Source organism: Antedon mediterranea, chromosome 7, assembly GCF_964355755.1.
Source record: "Antedon mediterranea chromosome 7, ecAntMedi1.1, whole genome shotgun sequence".
Classification (NCBI taxonomy): Eukaryota; Metazoa; Echinodermata; class Crinoidea; order Comatulida; family Antedonidae; genus Antedon; species Antedon mediterranea.
In genome coordinates, this window is record NC_092676.1 from 18,468,147 (window position 1) to 18,486,029 (window position 17,883).

Genomic DNA, 17,883 nt, shown 5'->3' on the forward strand with positions numbered 1-17,883 from the left:
TAAGCATCAAACAAGAATGTACAGCACTCATTATAAACACTCTATAGTGTATTTATTTATATCATGAAACTATAATTATAGTTCCATGTTTATATCACCTGTAAAGCGTACAACCACATCCTCTGAATATTAGAAAAAAAATTCAAATCAACCAATCACCGACCATCCCATAATTTATACATTATTTCTGTACGCTTGCACACGTATTAAACTTATGCTAACTGAATAATACTAAATTGATCTTTATAAATGAAATACAGTACAGTAATAATCAAGAAGAATACATATTTACAGTTATTATAAATATTATAATTATAGTTTAAGATTAGGTATATGCGAGTCACATTCATTTTGAACATAGGGGAATGAATTGTTAGGCTCATTGTATTAAGCCTTAGTAGGGTGGCCAGTTCCTTTCCGTGTCATGTTCCTTTCCGTGTCATGTTATCTTCCCGAGTAACAAACGCACTTGTTTACAGTCGTTCTTACCAGGAATTGAACCCCGTTAAGTCCTAACCACCCGCCTAAATTTGTAAAAGATATTAAGAAACTCTACCCCACTATATGAAATATGTAAACAGAAATTAAATATAACTATTAGTTTATGATAAACTATAAAGAAAAGATAAATCAAATATGTGTTAAATAATAGAAATAAATATATCCGATTTTGTCTGCTTTTTAGATCATTTTACAATACACTTTAAATAAACATTTTTTTTTATAAATAATATAATAATAAATCAAAGGATCTATTTCTATAAATTCTTAAGCGAAATACAGAAACATAATAAATGAAATATACAATCAGTAATTAATAAAGTGTACACTAAAAAAGAGTAATAGTGGAACAGTTATACCACTTGCAAGCAAGTTTCAAAACAGTATTTAACATAATGCTTTAAACACAACTAAGTTTACAGTAGTTGAGTATGTTGAAATTGCCATTTTAGACCATGGAGCTGTGGGATTAAAAGCCAAAATAAATTAAATTGATAGTATTTTTTTTAAAGAATTTAGAGTTACTTGTATAATTTAATTTACCACTCAAAAACCATTACCAATTATTGTCAATGTTAACATGATACACTATAATGCTCCAATTAACTTAGTGAAATGGAGGGCATTACACTATAATGCTCCGATTAACTTAGTGAAATGGAGGGCATTACTGGATGTGATGTCCAGATATGCCTCCAATTTGGTATCACAAAATTGGGAAATAAGTTGATATGTATTAAATATAAAAATGCCAATGCAACCTAGAGCAATATGGTAAAAACAGTATCCTACGGTCACAGTAGTTTTTAAATGTGCAAGTTCATTTTAATTAAATTAACTTTATAAAATACTGCACATACAAATACTGTAAACTTTCAAAAGGGATAAATTACTAGAATCATGTCATACTTTAAAAAGAGAAACTACAGGACAATTTCAAAATTTACACATATCTGTGTACTACTTAACATTAGATCCATGGAGCTGAATGCCTCTTTTATATACAGTATATATGGCTCTGATAACAACAATTCTGTACATAGATACAACCTAGCTGCAATTTTGCAACTTCCATAATCTAGCTGCAATTCTGCAACTTCCATTACATAGATACAACCTAGCTGCAATTATGCAACCACTCTAACATAGCTGCAATTTTGCAACTTCCATTACATAGATGTAACTTAGCTGCAATGCGATTCTGCAACTTCCATTAAATAGATGCAACCTAGCTGCAATTCTGCAACTTTCATAACCTAACTGCAACATCTGCAATGTCTATTTCATAAATGCAACCTAGTTGCAGTTCTGCACCTTCCATAACCTAGCTGCAATTTTGCAACTTTCTTTACATAGATATAACCTAGCTGCAATTCTGCAACTTCCATTACATAGATGCAAGCTAGTTGCAATTCTGCAACTTCCATTACATAGACACAACTCGGCTGCAATTCTACAACTTCTATTACATAGATGCAACCTAGCTGCAATTCTGCAACTTCTATTACATAGATGCAACCTAGCTGCAATTCTGCAACTTCCATTACATAGCTACAACCAAGCTGCGATAACACTATATATTTATTTATTTACATACGCAATGAATTCATCAATCAGTCTTCTTTCTTGATTTTCTTTGGTATAACTTCTGTGACTTCATCGAAAAAAATATATACTTGGAAATCTATTTATGTTAGGTAAACACCTACACAAATATAAGTATAAAGTTTATTTTGATTGATTATTTCAAAGTTTTAATGATCTGGGTCTCATGTTACTGAACAAGTACTTCTTGGCTTGCTGTATGAGGATGAGCTGGTCAGCTGTCTGGCCACACGCAACTGCTTCCCATGCCTTGTTCAACTGTTACAAAATTAAAATAACATTTTTATTAAAGTTTTATAGTCCTAGGGCCTGTAATTGTCAAATTATCTTGTAGGCTAGATAGAGATGGGGTCCAAGGGTGCGGACCTCATACTTAAGAGGTCTCAAAATGATATAGGCTTTAATAAGGATATTATAATTAACCCCATTTTTAAAAGTTACTTTTCAATATCATAAACTCTTCACAGACCATATGAAATTCACTTGTTGCAGACATCAAATTGCCTACAGAGAACCCAGATATAAAATAACAAAAACAAATCATAAAGGCACAGAGATGAGAAAAATGATTAAGCTTCGTTCCGACTGGAACACAATGCAAGGATGTAACTGCACCGGAGTAATTTGACCAATCACAACGCGATGGATTATCCAAGCTGTCGCTGTGATTGGTCAACTGACTTGCATTGCGGCCACATGGAACCAAAGCTTTAGAGATAACAAAACAAAAGTACTGACCTTAATGGGAGGCTTAAATGGAGTTTCATTGATTTTCTTAAAATCTTTCTTTGGTCTGTATTTACTGATGCTAGTCTGTGCCGCTGGGGCTACAAAGCCTTGGTCAAGGGTAACAGAGAAACTGTCACTGCTGCTGTTAAGTTTGCTAGGCCTATCAGGTGACATTAGGAGAGATGAATCAGCCAGAAGAGATGAGCTCTACAATCAAACAATTTCGTTAAAATTTCAATGGAAAAGAATTCATTAGGCTACAAATAATTATAACCTGTGCCATGTCATTGGTTAATTTGTATCACATGCTATGCATTATTTACTGCTATTCTAATGACTCTTTTTTTGTAGATATTTTTAGAATTGAGTGTAATGCACTAAGCTTATTAATAGGCATTAGGAAATCCAACAGTAGTTACTGAAAAAATGATAATTGCTCTACCCTGTGTTTAATTACAAAGTACTGTACAGCATTTTTTAATGTTCCACATTTTTATTATTTTTTTAAATATTCGATTAAAGATGAAAGCGACAAATGAATACACCAAATGTCCAATCCATGGATACACAATTTCTTCATTAAAATGTATCTGTTGATTACACTATCTTTGCAGCACTTTATCGCAATGTATCTTACAGTGCATGTGTGGATATTGGCAGAGTACAGATTGCAAAAAAGTCATACAGCATCATCTTTCTGAACACACAACAATATTAATTCTCTTGAAATATGTTAGTATAGTGCTTTTTTATATGTGAACTTACCTGTGGCTGAACCTGGTTGGCAATGTGGTCCAAATTGGTTATATTAGGAGGAGGAGGAGGTGCAGCTGACTGATTGATGTTAGTAAGGGGTAGTAAGTGACTCAACAACTCTGGCTCTGAACTAAAATTCTCCAATGATGGTAGACTATATCCACCCTAGGATTAATACACACACAATGTTGATGTTGAAGGTTAGTTAGTGAAAAAATACAACTAGAAAGTTTTATTAGTGATTTGTGCAAAGCAGCTTTTTAAATTTTGTAACAAGCGTGTGGCACAGTGTGTTGGACATTGGACTAGGTGAGATCGTGGGTTCGAATCTAAGGCTTGTCACATTGCTTGTATCCTTAGGCAAGACACTTTACTTATGTTTACCTCTCTCCACCCAGGTGTACAAATGGGTACCTGGTTTAGGTCAAGACACAACTGTGCGCTGATTACTAGCTGCATTATGGGAGTATGTTTCCATACATTTAAAAATGACCGGGGTAATGATAAGTATTTTAGAGGGCACAGTGGAATTCTCTCTCTAAAAGAAGAGTATAAAAAAACATTTCTTTTTTTTTTGTAATGTTATCTAACAAATTTCTTTTTTGTAAAAATAAAACAAATAGCTTTATAAATTGTAGGTCCCAGATGTTTTCAAGCCTGACTTATTCTTTAGCTACTAATTAGTTGCAATTGTTGCAAGTGTCTGACATTGAAATATTATAAATATTCATTATTAATTAACATACTGTAAGCACAAAAGATGGCAAATTTGTATTCGTAGAAATTCAGAAATCAGGAATTATAAATGAAAGATAAAATTAAATAATTATCAGGAAATGAGATGGGTTTTTAAGTAGAACTGTCGACGTTAAAAAAGCAAACGTTTTATAAGTTTTTCAAACAGCATCAAATCTAGTATATTTCAAACGAGTGAATCATGCGCAAAGCTTTAAAATGATGGTAAATATGTAAAATCCCTAGTCATACTATTGTATATTAATGCAGTGAACCAATAATTAATACGAGATACAGTATAAACATCATCAATGCTTAAGCATTGGGCAATTAAAAAAGAAATACGCCTGAAGCAATAATGATAAGAATTAAAATTAAGGTGCAAATGAAAGGTGTGTGATAAGCATTAGGTTTATACTTTAATTAATCTTTCTCAATTACCAAATATTAAAGAACCTGAAGGTCCATTAATAAGTTTGATATATTACCAGATTTTCGGAACTCACTGTATCTAGATTTCTCCCAATTCCATAATACATCATCGCTTGTGATTCACATTACATGATATAGATCACATGTGATATACATAAATGCTGTATAATGGAATTGTTCTGATACAGGGGAAACATTGTATGATGTGGAGATACAGCAATGAGAATCGGGTAATATAAAGAAACTATGTAAAATGTGAGGCAAACCATTATGATTCTATATTTCAAACTCTAGTTTTTCATCTAATTTCAAAATATAGAATCATAATTTTTCAAAGTTTGTTTTATCATATGATATTTAATAATTAATGATAAAAAGATGATGTGAAAAGACAACAAAAAATGGCGATAGAACAACACCATCCATGCAGTAGAGAAAACGGTCGAAACTATGACTCGACTTTTATTTACCATATTTGCATCATCGGACAAAAGACTGGAAGAATCACGGAAAAGCTGGCGAATTATTGCATTGCTATCAGGATTTAGATACTGTGAGGACTGTGAGATAGAAAAGGGTTAGTTGTAACAGGTTAAAAAATAAAACTATTAAAAGTAAAACAAGATAAAATGTCGTACAGCCAACTCTGTCAATACCATACTCTGTCCTAAAAGGTTTCAAATTCTTTTTTACTATTAAAAAAACACATTTTAAGAACCATAGACCTGTTCAAGCTTAGTTATTTACCTGGATAAGTTGGCAATCAACCCACAAAAGTTAGCGATATGTGGTTCAGGAAGTCAACTTAGCAGATATATAACTAAGTCTGAACAAGGTCATAGGTAAGGATGTTCAGTATTGAGAGTGTTAGCGTATTAAAAAATCAATTAATTTAAATTGTCCATATTTATTATTATTATAATAAAAGGAAGCCAAGTTAGTAGATATATAACTAAGTCTGAACAAGGTCATAGGTAAGGATGTTCAGTATTGAGAGTGTTATTGTATTAAAAAATCAATTAATTTAAATTGTCCATATTTATTATTATAATAAAAGGCATTATAAAATTGATTTAAAAAAACAAAACATTATAAAGAATAACTAAAAGTTTAAAATGGTTAAGTAAAATATAAAAATTAAGATTAACAGCAAAATCAACCTACCTTTTATCAGTTTAGTTAGGTCTAAAAAACTTAAATTTAAACAAGTGCCAAACCAGGACATTTCTATTTGCTTAAATCCTGCTACTCACTGGCCATCAACATTTTTTTTTAGCACTAAACATTTACTCAAGATGGTTACCATGATTTGATTACACTGGATATGCTGTAGGTGGCAATTTAAAACCATCAAAATGGCCATACTAAAAAATAAACCAACCTACCTACACTATTTTTCAACCTGTTAAGTCAATATAACTTGTTTAGGCCTAATACCAAAACACAATGAATTAACATAACTACTTTGGTCGTTGTAAAGACCACAGTCACCATCATCAATGAATTAATAACTGTCTAAGTAAGCCTTATGGGCCAAGAGGTCAGAAGAGGTTAGGTAAGAAATGTGTAAATAATAAGAAAACTTACAGGAGTTTCCATTGTTCCAGGCATAGTGTAGAAGTAGTTGTTTGTGGATTTCTTTTCATCTGCCCAATGGTTGCTCAGTGTTTTTCTCACTTTCGTTGTAGGTGTATCAATCTGCAAAACAAAATTGAAAAACAAAATTACAAAGTATATCCTTTGTCCTGAAACAAAAGAATGCTATTATACTGTAAACAAAAGAATGCTATTGTACTGTAAACAAAAGAATGCTATTATACTGTAAACAATATGTGCAGTGTATACAATCATGTGTGTGTACTTAAAATACCTAAAAAATGTATCAGGTACATATCATCTTGTCATGATTTTCTGAGAATGTAGTAAAGTGAATTTAAGTCAAATCATATTTGCAATCTATGAATTATTGATTTGTATTGGTTATTTTAAATAAAGCTTTTAATAATACAGGTTATGGCCTGGGTCTTATCACTAGGATGCCAGCCTTCGTTCAGAAAATTAAGGATCTACACCTAAGCCTGTGTACTTCCACCCGCATAGTGGAATAGCTCGACGGATGAGCTCTACTGGAGATTACAAGGTCAGGTGATACCAAGATCAGTCGTCATATATCTAAAGTTCTGTCTATACTATCAAACTATTTTTACAAAAAAAGTGTGGTGTGCCCATGTATGGTAGTGATGTGCCCAAATATGGTAGTGATACAACATCATCATGTCCATATATGGGCACATCACATTTTGTTTGTCACATCAAGTTTGATAGTGTAGACAGAGCTTAAGTATGTGATGTATACATTCAAAGTAAGTGTTTTATCCTGAATTAACTACTTTTAACTCCTGAAATTACTACATCATTACCTGGTTATGGTTCCTCTTTTGTTTCAGGTCAGACATTTCTTCCTCTTTCTTGATGATCTCTGATAAGTCTTCCACAAGATGATCTGGTGTCTGGGGCTTAAAAACAAAATGACAAAATGTTTCAAATGTTAATTCTTCCTCAGATTGCTAACTACTTAAGATTTGCCATTTGTTGCTTAAATACTAATACCAATACTAATTCTATCTAATATATAATTACACTACTTACTAATTATACTTAAGTAACAGCACCTCCATTGTAGTAAAACAATACACACAGAATTTTAGTTAATTATTAGTATTTTAGTTATACAAAGAGAAATATTTTGATACAAATTTACAGTTTTTATAAATGGGAAAGAATTCTAGTACACTTTCTTTTGAAAAAATTACTCACCAGCCTGTGTATAGGTCCACCCTTCTTCTCCAAGGCTGCAAGTGCATCTTTTAATGGTGTTGGTGTTCTTGGAGTTTCCAGCAAAGCTCTGCGAATCTTAGGTGTCCTAAAGAACCCACTAGAATAAAGTATAAATTGGATTAAAAAAAATAATCTCACATAAACCAGTTAAGATTTATAGACACTGGTTAGGCTGTAAGTTAAAATTACATTTAAATTAGCAACCTAACTAATTGGTCATCAGTTAAGATTTATAGGCACTGATAGACACTGGCTGTAAGTTTAAATTACATTTAAAACTAATTGATCATCAGTTCAGATTTATATTCACTGTGAAGCTCTGTCTACACTAACAAACATTGTTTGTAATCCATATTGCCATCCATAAAATACACAATACAATACATTATAGTTTGAAATTAACAAAATCATATAAAAACTAAATAATTATACAGTTATGGAAAAGCAGAGGATAACCCTTTAAGCTGGGAAGCTTGTTTCAGAAGGGAGTTATACAAAATGTGATGTGCCCATATATGACAAGATGATGTTATATCACTACCATACTTGGGCACATCACAATTTTTTTGTCAAAATAGTTTGATAGTGTAGACAGAGCTTAAATGATGAGATATCATAAAAACACTGATCAAGTCCTAACAATCAAAAGTATTTTATTAGTAAGTAGTAAAAACCCAAAAGTAGAATAGAAAACTCCACTCGAAAGTTATTTTTCACTACTTCTTCACTGTTTCATTTGTAATTGTTTCCCCTTTTTCCGTAGTCATCTGAATTTATGACATCTACATCCACAATCTGAAGATATATGTTATAAACCACTCTACCTTTAATTTTTCTTTTTATGTAATCACATTGTAATGTTTTTTCTATTATATTTTGTTAATGGTGGTCTCTGCTTAAAGTCTATTTCTAGACTTATTTTGACCACCATCCACATTCATAAATATTTAATGATTTATCAAGAAAATATATGTATTATTTGTGGAAAATTAATAAACAACAACATAGCTTTGAAACTTTTTTCAAGATATAAATAAGACTTGTTACAGGACAATAATACTTACTCTGGTAAGTTTTCCTTATTGCTAGGTGTTTGGGTGAATAGCTGTGGTGTGCTAAGCAGACTGCTTGTACAGGGTTCCACCTTTGAGATTGGCGTCGATGTTAACTGTTGCTTACCAGGGGTAAATCCTATTCCAATTGGACTTGAATTAAAGAACTATAATTGAAAAAAAAATGCTAAGAATGAATATAACATCTTTGTAGAATTTGACATTATTTAATAGATGTAACTATTATATTAATGAATGAATTTTTAATGGTCATTTTGTAGTTTTAATAAAATTAATCACTTCCGCAGAAAAACAAAATTTTAAAAATTGTGTTTTTGTTAAATTTAATCAAAATTTAGTTTTTTAGGTAATCATTTTTTTCTCTGATCTAATTTTTGGTCAAAGTGAATAACTATTATGCAATATCAAATGGCATTTTCAACAACAAAATTTGACAAAAAAAAAACAATTTCAGGGGGACAATATATCTTTAAACGATAATAAGTTTATTGGCAAATTGGACACCAATTTATTGTTATTATTTTTCTTGAAGTGTAATAATAAACAGAATACTTTATAATAATTACCTGCGATGGAGAGAATGTGAGAGGTTTAATGGGTGTGGTCTTGGGTGTGCTCGAGTCCTTAAATATCTTGATATCGGGTGTCTTTAATATACTTGAATTACTACTCCTTGTACTTGTATCCAAATGCTTTTACAGAGAATTAAGAAACTAAACATAAACAAAACTGCCCTAAACTTGATAGTTTCAATCCTCATTTTTTAATTTAGATGATTACATAAAATAAAACATATCAATACAAAGAAAGCCAGTAGCCCCGGATTTGATGTCTGATTGTATTTTTGTATAATTGTGTATCGTTTATAAAAGGCCCTCTTCAAGTCAGCTGTACTGCTGTAGTACAGCTGATAGAGATACCCTTGTAAAACAAAGTTGAATAAATATTAAATAGAAGTGGATAATACATTTTCAATATGCAAAATTACAGATTTTATGTACATTTTCATAACAAAAGTTATTTTTTACAAACAACAAGAGCTATGGGAGAGTTTACTGAATAGAGAAAGTATTGTCATAAATTTCAGAAAAACATAAATTGGAATAATGCACTTACTGTTTAAATAAAACGATCTTAAACATCATAATATTGAATCTCAATGGCAAGATTTCGGATTTGGCATAATTATATTTTTAAATAATATCAAAGGATACTGATCGCCTTCGCTTTTTCCTCAGTATGGTTGGTGGAGTACTATACTTGGATGTGACGGGCGAAGTGATCGGTATCAGACGCCCTGATGTGTCTTTGGACAAGGACGAGATGGCATGACCATCAAATCGATATCCTAAAAAAAAACATTAGACATTTTATTTGGACTTATTATTACAAATTGGGATGAACTTAATTATTCATAAAAAATTATGTAAAAAAGTGAGACATTGTTTGTAATAGAGTTGTATAGTTTTGCTAACTTAACAGAGGCAACAACACTAAACTAAGGAAAGATAGACAATAGGCATTAGATTCAATCTTTCTCACAGTAAAAACAAATCAGAACACTAGCCGCTACGCCAAATAAACATTCAGAATAATAATAATTAATTACAGTAGAACTTCTCATTTGGGACACCAATATAAACCAGTGGACACTCCTATTAAAGAGACACTTTGTTGGGTCCCAAAGAGTCCCCTTAATAGGGGTTATTTACTGTAATTAGCATACCTGTGGCTCCCTTTTGATGAAGCTTTGAGAATTTAATTGGTGTAGCAGTAATTGAGTCATCATCACCGAGAAGCATGTCAAATGTACTAAGGTCATCCAAATGTGGCTCTGGGTCTAGAAAGTTTGTATCAGGCATATCTGGTAGATCTCTGAATAACAAAAAGGTATAGTTAGTAGTAGTAAAACATTGACATGGTGAGATGAAATATGGTGACATGTAAATGGTGGTTTATATATCCAAACTCTAATTTAATAATCAACTGCCCTTTCATGTCAAAATCAATGTACTACGACTTAATGCTCAATACGACAGAATTCAGATATAATCCCATCCTTCAAAAAAACTAATGCAATCCAAGTATATAATCCCACCTTCTGGTGTTATTTAATTTAGCAATAGATTAATGGGATTACACTAGGTTACATACAGTTTGAATGACTTTCCAGAAAAATCAAAAAGTCTATAATGTTTAGTTATTTAATCAGTATATTTTGAATATATATAATATTAAAAACCGTTTGGAAAATATATGTAAAAAATAAACAGTAGACAGTTGGAAAAATTAATTTCAATTGGGTACCTGAATGGAGAAATAACGCCCTCATTGTCCATAACAATCCATCGCATTGGACTCGATTGCGCATTCATTCTGCCAGACATCTGTGTCGATGTTGAAGGTAACATGTTTCGTCTCATGTTTGTTTGAAGAATACCTAAAGATAAATTTTTTAATTAGCCTTGACCATAGAAATAATTCATGAAACTGTTAATAGTTTATTAAACGTGTTAATATTTTAGATAGGATGATATTATTTTAGATGTTCTTTAATTTACAGAACAGTTTTTTTTTAACACACCAAATATAAAATAGCTTATTCTATTTTACATAAGTTAGAATAATTCTTAAACCTACAGGTAGAACTATTGTATAGTCTAGTGGATGAGGCGTTACGGCAGGGGTACTGCAAACCATACCTACAAAATTGGCACAGGTTCAAGGCTATCCTTTCTCTCTATTCTCGGATAAGGAATTAAAACTTATGTGCATTTTAAAGAACCCAGTTCATCTTTCAGTAGGACATTACCACGGTGTACTGGTCCACCTCAGCCCGTCATTGTGGACAGACAAACGGGCACTGTTTGGTGGCAATTGTACGACACAAAGGATCCTTAAGTGACAAGAAAGTTGTTGTGTTTGTGTTGTCCACGTTCACACCTGTGCGCAATTCAGTCCAATAGGCTGTGAGTCGCAGATTATTCCCCAACATTTAATAAGCATAAACAACTTACTTCTCAGGCTACTATCTTGACAGTTGCTCTGTTGAGTAGCTAAGGCTGCATTACTGCTGATATACATAGGGTAGGGATTTGACGACTTGAAAAAAAAAAAAATTAAAGATATAAAAACATGACGTGACAATCCAAAAACAATGGAGAGAATGCATTGTATTGAAAATAGATAATCAACAACTCTTTTTAATTATTATTTATTTAGTAATACTATATTAATACAAAATATATGTATTACAAAATGCTATGTGCTATTATAGGACCCAGAAGTATGGTCAAACAATTGGATCTATACCCCATCAACTAGCAAATGACCTCATTTGACAGTCCTTATTTTAGGTAACGTTCTTAATATTTACCTGTGTATATTGGTAGTTGCCCGCTACCTGGTTCCTGGGTGAGTATGGGTTGGTTTTACTTTCTGCCTTTTTTTTCATAGTCGAATTCCAGTGGTTCTTAATTGCATTATCAGTCCTGACGCAATAAATAAAAACCAATTATTCATTTTTATTCTTATACACAGTACATACTGTACATGACTTATGTTTTGAAATTCACCTGAAATGTGTGACCACCTTTAATATGAAAAAAAAATATGGTAGTGATTTGACATCATTTCCATATATGGGCACGGCATTTTTTTGGAACATTTTGTAAAACCGTCCAATGAAAAGAGGTTAGACAGATACAACTAAATTACAAACATAAAGGGGTACATTAACTGCGGTAATCATTTACCTTCCAGGAAGCAGTTTGGCAATCTCTGCCCATTTGTTACCAAGACGCTTATGAGCTTCATAGATAATACGATCTTCTTCAACCGTCCAAGCACATTTCTTTATGTTTGGGTTCAGATGATTATGCCACCTGAATAAAGGAAGATATTATTACTAATATTCAATCTAAATTTTTTTAAATTAAAATTCATAACTCTAAATGTATGTTACTGTAGCTACTGTGATTTAGGGAAATTTACATAACTGGTAATAGCGAAAATGAATGTCAATTAAGGGGATTAATTATGGTTCACCAAAAATGTAAGGGTTCCACAAACAATTAAAAAATAAGTCAGTAGAAAAAATAGTGACTTGACAAGGGAAGCGGAGATGAAAGTGTTTGTACAACGCTTTGAGATGGGTACCATATAAAGAACAATACAAATACATTTATGCTGTTAGAAGTCTGTTTTTACACTCACAGTATATCCCTGAACGCCTTTTTATATCACTGTGCTGTACAACTAAAAATGGTAGTATAGTAACTGATTTTAATTGTGTTTGGAACCTACCTTAAATGTTTCTGCAAAATATTACCTACATTGATGGAATTTCAAAACTATTTTCCTCAACCAATTGTTTATAAATACACTTTAGGCAATTTATTTGATGCAACACAATTTCTCAGATTATACACATACTGTACACAATCAGATTCACTTGTTAGGTACAATTTTTTCTTATTTATGATTGATATTAAATATGAATAAATATTATAAGAATACAAAATATTTTTACACCTACCGTTCCCTGCACTGTTTGCCTGTACGCCCAGTAAGGTACTTAGAGATAAGAGACCACCTTTTTGGGCCCAACTCCTTGACCAATCTAACGACCAAATCATCCTCCTGATATACAATTAATCAAGTGAATTTATTAATAATAAAAGTGGTGTCATAATGTGTGCAAGAGAAAGAGAAGCAGTGCTGTACCAACAAGAGAATCTCAGTAGCCCCTACTCTAATTAAACTAAGTATATCTTAATGTATTGGTGCATCTATTGAAGATAGTCCTAAGTACGTTCTGTTCTGTGTCTACTGTTAGGACACTTAAATCAAATTGATGCTGTATATTATTGAAACAAAGAGAAGTACCATGCCTACAAAAATGAATCTCAATAGCTGTTTCTAATATACTAGACAGTAGCACACCTTTCATTTTGTGACACAAAGAGACATACAGTACCATGCCTACAAAAAGATAGCCCCTAGCTTCTATTACAACTCGGACCCACATTCATTTGGATCAAGTTCCATGTCTATACAGCGAATCAAGCATCTATATCTGTAGACTAATTTTCAATCTCTGTATATGGTATTTTAATTTGGTCTGTGTATTGGAGCATCTAGAAGTGTCATGCACAAAGGATGTATACAGTACTGTAGTACAATTTATCCTAACAAAACAATCTAAACTATAGTTTTTTGTGTGCTTCTCTCTTCGTTGATAACATCTTTTCTGTAAACTTTACAGTAACACTAGCCCTGTACGCAATCTGTTCCTTCTACTGACATCTTTTAGACCAATGTACCTTCCACAATCATTTTATACCAAATACAGTATTCTACAATAGTACTACTTGACATTTGTGTGTCCACCAATTACAACCAGCAATCTCATAGCAACTCAGTACAGTAGATGTGATTGAACTAACAGTACGTTAAATTACATAGATCGATATATTGTCTCATAACCATTGTACTTACCATGGTAGTTTGACATAGGGTCCTGGAAGTACAAATATGCTATGTACCTAACCTGGCTACCTACCATTGTGTATAAGACACGTCACAATTGTGTTAGGCATACAGTACCTTTCCAGTTTCTCTGTTCTTCCTGATGGCAACTACCTCATTTGCAGTACCTAACCTATCTACCTACCATTGTGTATATATAATTGTGTTAAAGCCTAGGCTAGCTGACCAGTATACCTTATTCTTTCTCAGCTATGAATGACCATAAACATGGTCCATATGCCAACTGCCTGCTCATCACCTGCAGTACCTACCATTATACACAAGACATACCATAACTGTGTTAAAGCCTAGGCTAGCTGACCAGCATACCTTATTCTTTCTCAGCTATGAATGACAATTAACATGGTCCATATGCCAACTGCCTGCTCATCACCTGCAGTACCTACCATTATACACAAGACATACCATAACTATGTTAAAGCCTAGGCTAGCTGACCAGTATACCTTTCTCTACACTGTTTCCCTATTCTTCCTGGTAAATATTCAGCTATGAATGACCATCGACGTGGCCCATATATGCCAACTGCCTGCTTATCACCTGCAGTACCTAACCTGTCTACCAACCATTATACACAAGACATACCATAACTGTGTTAAAGCCTAGGCTAGCTGACCAGTATACCTTTCTCTACACTGTTTCCCTATTCTTCCTGGTAAATATTCAGCTATGAATGACCATCGACGTGGCCCATATATGCCAACTGCCTGCTCTTCACCTGCAGAACCTAACCTGTCTACCTACCATTATACACAAGACATATCATAACTGTGTTAAAGCCTAGGCTAGCTGACCTGCATACCTTTCTCTACACTGTTTCCCTATTCTTCCTGGTAAATATTCAGCTATGAATGACCATCGACGTGGCCCATATATGCCAACTGCCTGCTCTTCACCTGCAGAACCTAACCTGTCTACCTACCATTATACACAAGACATACCATAACTGTGTTAAAGGCTAGCTGACCTGCATACCTTATTCTTCATGGTAAATATTTAGCTCCAAATGACCATCAACATGGTCTATACACAAGACATATCATAACTGTGTTAAAGCCTAGGCTAGCTGACCAGTATACCTTTCTCTACACTGTTTCCCTATTCTTCCTGGTAAATATTCAGCTATGAATGACCATCGACGTGGTCCATATATGCCGACTAAGTGAGCTATCATATCATCTTCCTACAGTGCCATGAAATGGAAATATGTGCAATGTGAAGAAAAAGAGCATGCATTTTACATTACATACAGTATGCATACATTAACTAGTTTGACAAAAAAAAAGTGATTTGCTCAAATATGGTAGTAATATGCTCAAATATGGTAGTGATGACATCATCGTGTCCATATATGAGCAAATCACATGTTTTTGTCACATAAAGTGTGATAGTGTAGACAGAGCATAAGAATAGCAAAAAACATTTGAATAAATACAGTATATTAAAAGTAGACACTACCAATCTCAGACTCTCTCAGACTTTTCTTGAGGTCCACAAAGTCCCAAATTTTGTTTTAAAAAAAGTAGAAGTGTTTAAAAAAGATGATGATCGGATACCAGACTTTCCAGAAAAACCAGACTATAATTAGCCCAGGGTGTTTATGTTTTTAAATTTATTTGTAAATAAATAGATATTCATATTTCTGACAAGACCTGTACAATAAATATGTTAAATAAATTAGTTATTTTACTTCTTTTGTCCATGGTCCTTTTACAAGGTCAGGGTTCAAAACCTTTTGCCATCTCTGGATACAGTGCAACTCATTTCGGTCAACATAACTAGCAATCACTTTCCAATCGCTACAACCGTGGTAATCAACTGCATTTCTTAACTTGTCATCCTAAAATATAATTGAATTGAAACTTTGAATACAATACATCACTAGCATTGATCTACTGTATAAGTGTACAGCAGATCAATCATTTATTTATTTACTTCAACAACAATATTTTATTTCATTTTTTTTTTTATTATACTTTGCTTAATGAGGGTGACTCAAAACAGCCAAGGATGTAATGCATGAGCCTGAGGCCGTCAACGAGTGGGTGGTCCATCCAGCGGAACCTTATCATTAGAAACACTCGGAACAATACTGACAATTTATATATAAACATCAAAACTAATTGCCAGTGCTGATTGTTTGTATATTGTTATCCACAAATTCCCATTTTTAGAATGTAAACTAAATAGTTTCATGTAACTTGTAACAAGTTGTAAGCAGGTTTGATCTTCCAATTTATTACACATTATCATATACATTATCGTTATAGCAAACGCACTGTGAGAAATCGTGGAGGATAGCATAGTTGATTGGATTTGTATGATTGGTCAGTTTAATACCAGGGCAATACCCATGTGTTCAGTAACTCTGAACAAAAAAAAACAGGCCTTTAATCTGTGTTTTTTTCCAAGATTAACAGGGGTCCTTTGTGAAATCTTGGGAGATTTTTCACAAAATAATCTTCACACCATGCAAACCTGGTTATAATTGTTACTACTTGCAGGTGTGAAAAGGGAATAAGTTACCTCTTCTTTTGTCCATTTACTACTATTTGAAAACCTTCTTGACCCTGGAAATAACCCTTGACTGCTATCCTGATCACTGTAGTCACCATAGTCATCACTAGAATCACTATCATAGCCACAACTACTGTATAAGAGATACAATTACAGTATTTTAAAAATATATTCAATTCAACAAACATTTATTTCATCAAATGCCATTCAAATAATACAAAGCATAAAATGTGGACCAACCTAGTAGAAGTAAAACTTGTCTCAGTTGGCCCTTTAACATGGTTACAAAATAATAACAAAATTCAGGATACATTAATAGCAATCGTTTAGCAAATATACTGGCTAATTACTAATTTAATAAACTTTATTCACTTTTAAAAATATTACACTAATTTCATTAAAATATAGCGCGTCATAATTGACCAGTCACAAGGTTAATTCATTATGCATTCCGATTAATTACCCACCAAAATATAGAGTATCATAATATTAGTTATTACTATATTTAATACTATTATGTATAATTTTGTTAATGAGATGAGTGGTATATCAAAAAACAACATAAAATAAAACAATTAATTAAAGATTAAGAAACATTTTCAAGAAAATATATTGAAATGTCACATTATGATTATCTAAGTCTAATTTAATTATCTATCAATTATTAGGATTATTATTTACAAATATTATTGAACAGTACACATTTAGGAACGCCTAAATTAATAATCAGTTGATCAGTTACATTAGGCCCTAGACTAGAGAGCAAACATAAGAAACCCGCCAGGTTCAGCAGGATATCCTCACTTGTCTTTGGCGCACTTCACCACTCGCACACTGAACATACACATCATACACACTTTTTTGCTCGAGTTGAGGCCTAAACTCTATTGATAAAATGTAAGTCATAAACAAGGTAGTTCTCACCTAAATCGTGACTGCGACATTCTGAACGATCCACTTCCGTATATAAATTATGTTATTTCTATTTACATTTGTATTTAACTAACACAAAATGCTAAAATACAGACTGTATGATAGAGTAAACACCGACGAAAATATACAATGGTGACATCAACATTAGCGAATTCGGCGCGCAGTTTTGTGATTGGTCAATAATCAACTTTGACCTAATTACGCCTAGCTGATTAA

General features: G+C 32.6%; 1 protein-coding gene across 2 annotated transcripts; it reads right to left on the reverse strand.

Moving 5' to 3' along the window:
- Window positions 1–30: 30 nt before the first annotated feature.
- Window positions 31–17,800, reverse strand: LOC140054750 (myb-related protein A-like). 2 transcript variants are annotated; one of them, XM_072099831.1, is made up of 19 exons: window positions 17,659–17,800; window positions 16,744–16,867; window positions 15,908–16,057; window positions 13,207–13,310; window positions 12,425–12,553; window positions 12,046–12,160; window positions 11,687–11,771; window positions 10,977–11,109; window positions 10,396–10,544; window positions 9,884–10,017; window positions 9,236–9,361; window positions 8,661–8,815; window positions 7,576–7,693; window positions 7,179–7,274; window positions 6,346–6,456; window positions 5,229–5,318; window positions 3,601–3,756; window positions 2,845–3,042; window positions 31–2,364 (listed from the first exon to the last, which is right to left on the reverse strand). In XM_072099831.1, exons 1-19 carry the CDS (start codon window positions 17,676–17,678, stop codon window positions 2,248–2,250), a joined length of 2,310 nt encoding a protein of 769 aa, XP_071955932.1. In that variant the 5' UTR covers window positions 17,679–17,800; the 3' UTR covers window positions 31–2,247. The 2 variants fall into 2 exon arrangements, with proteins under 2 accessions (XP_071955932.1, XP_071955933.1); XM_072099832.1 differs by lacking the exon at window positions 3,601–3,756.
- Between the last annotated feature and the right edge of the window lie 83 nt (window positions 17,801–17,883).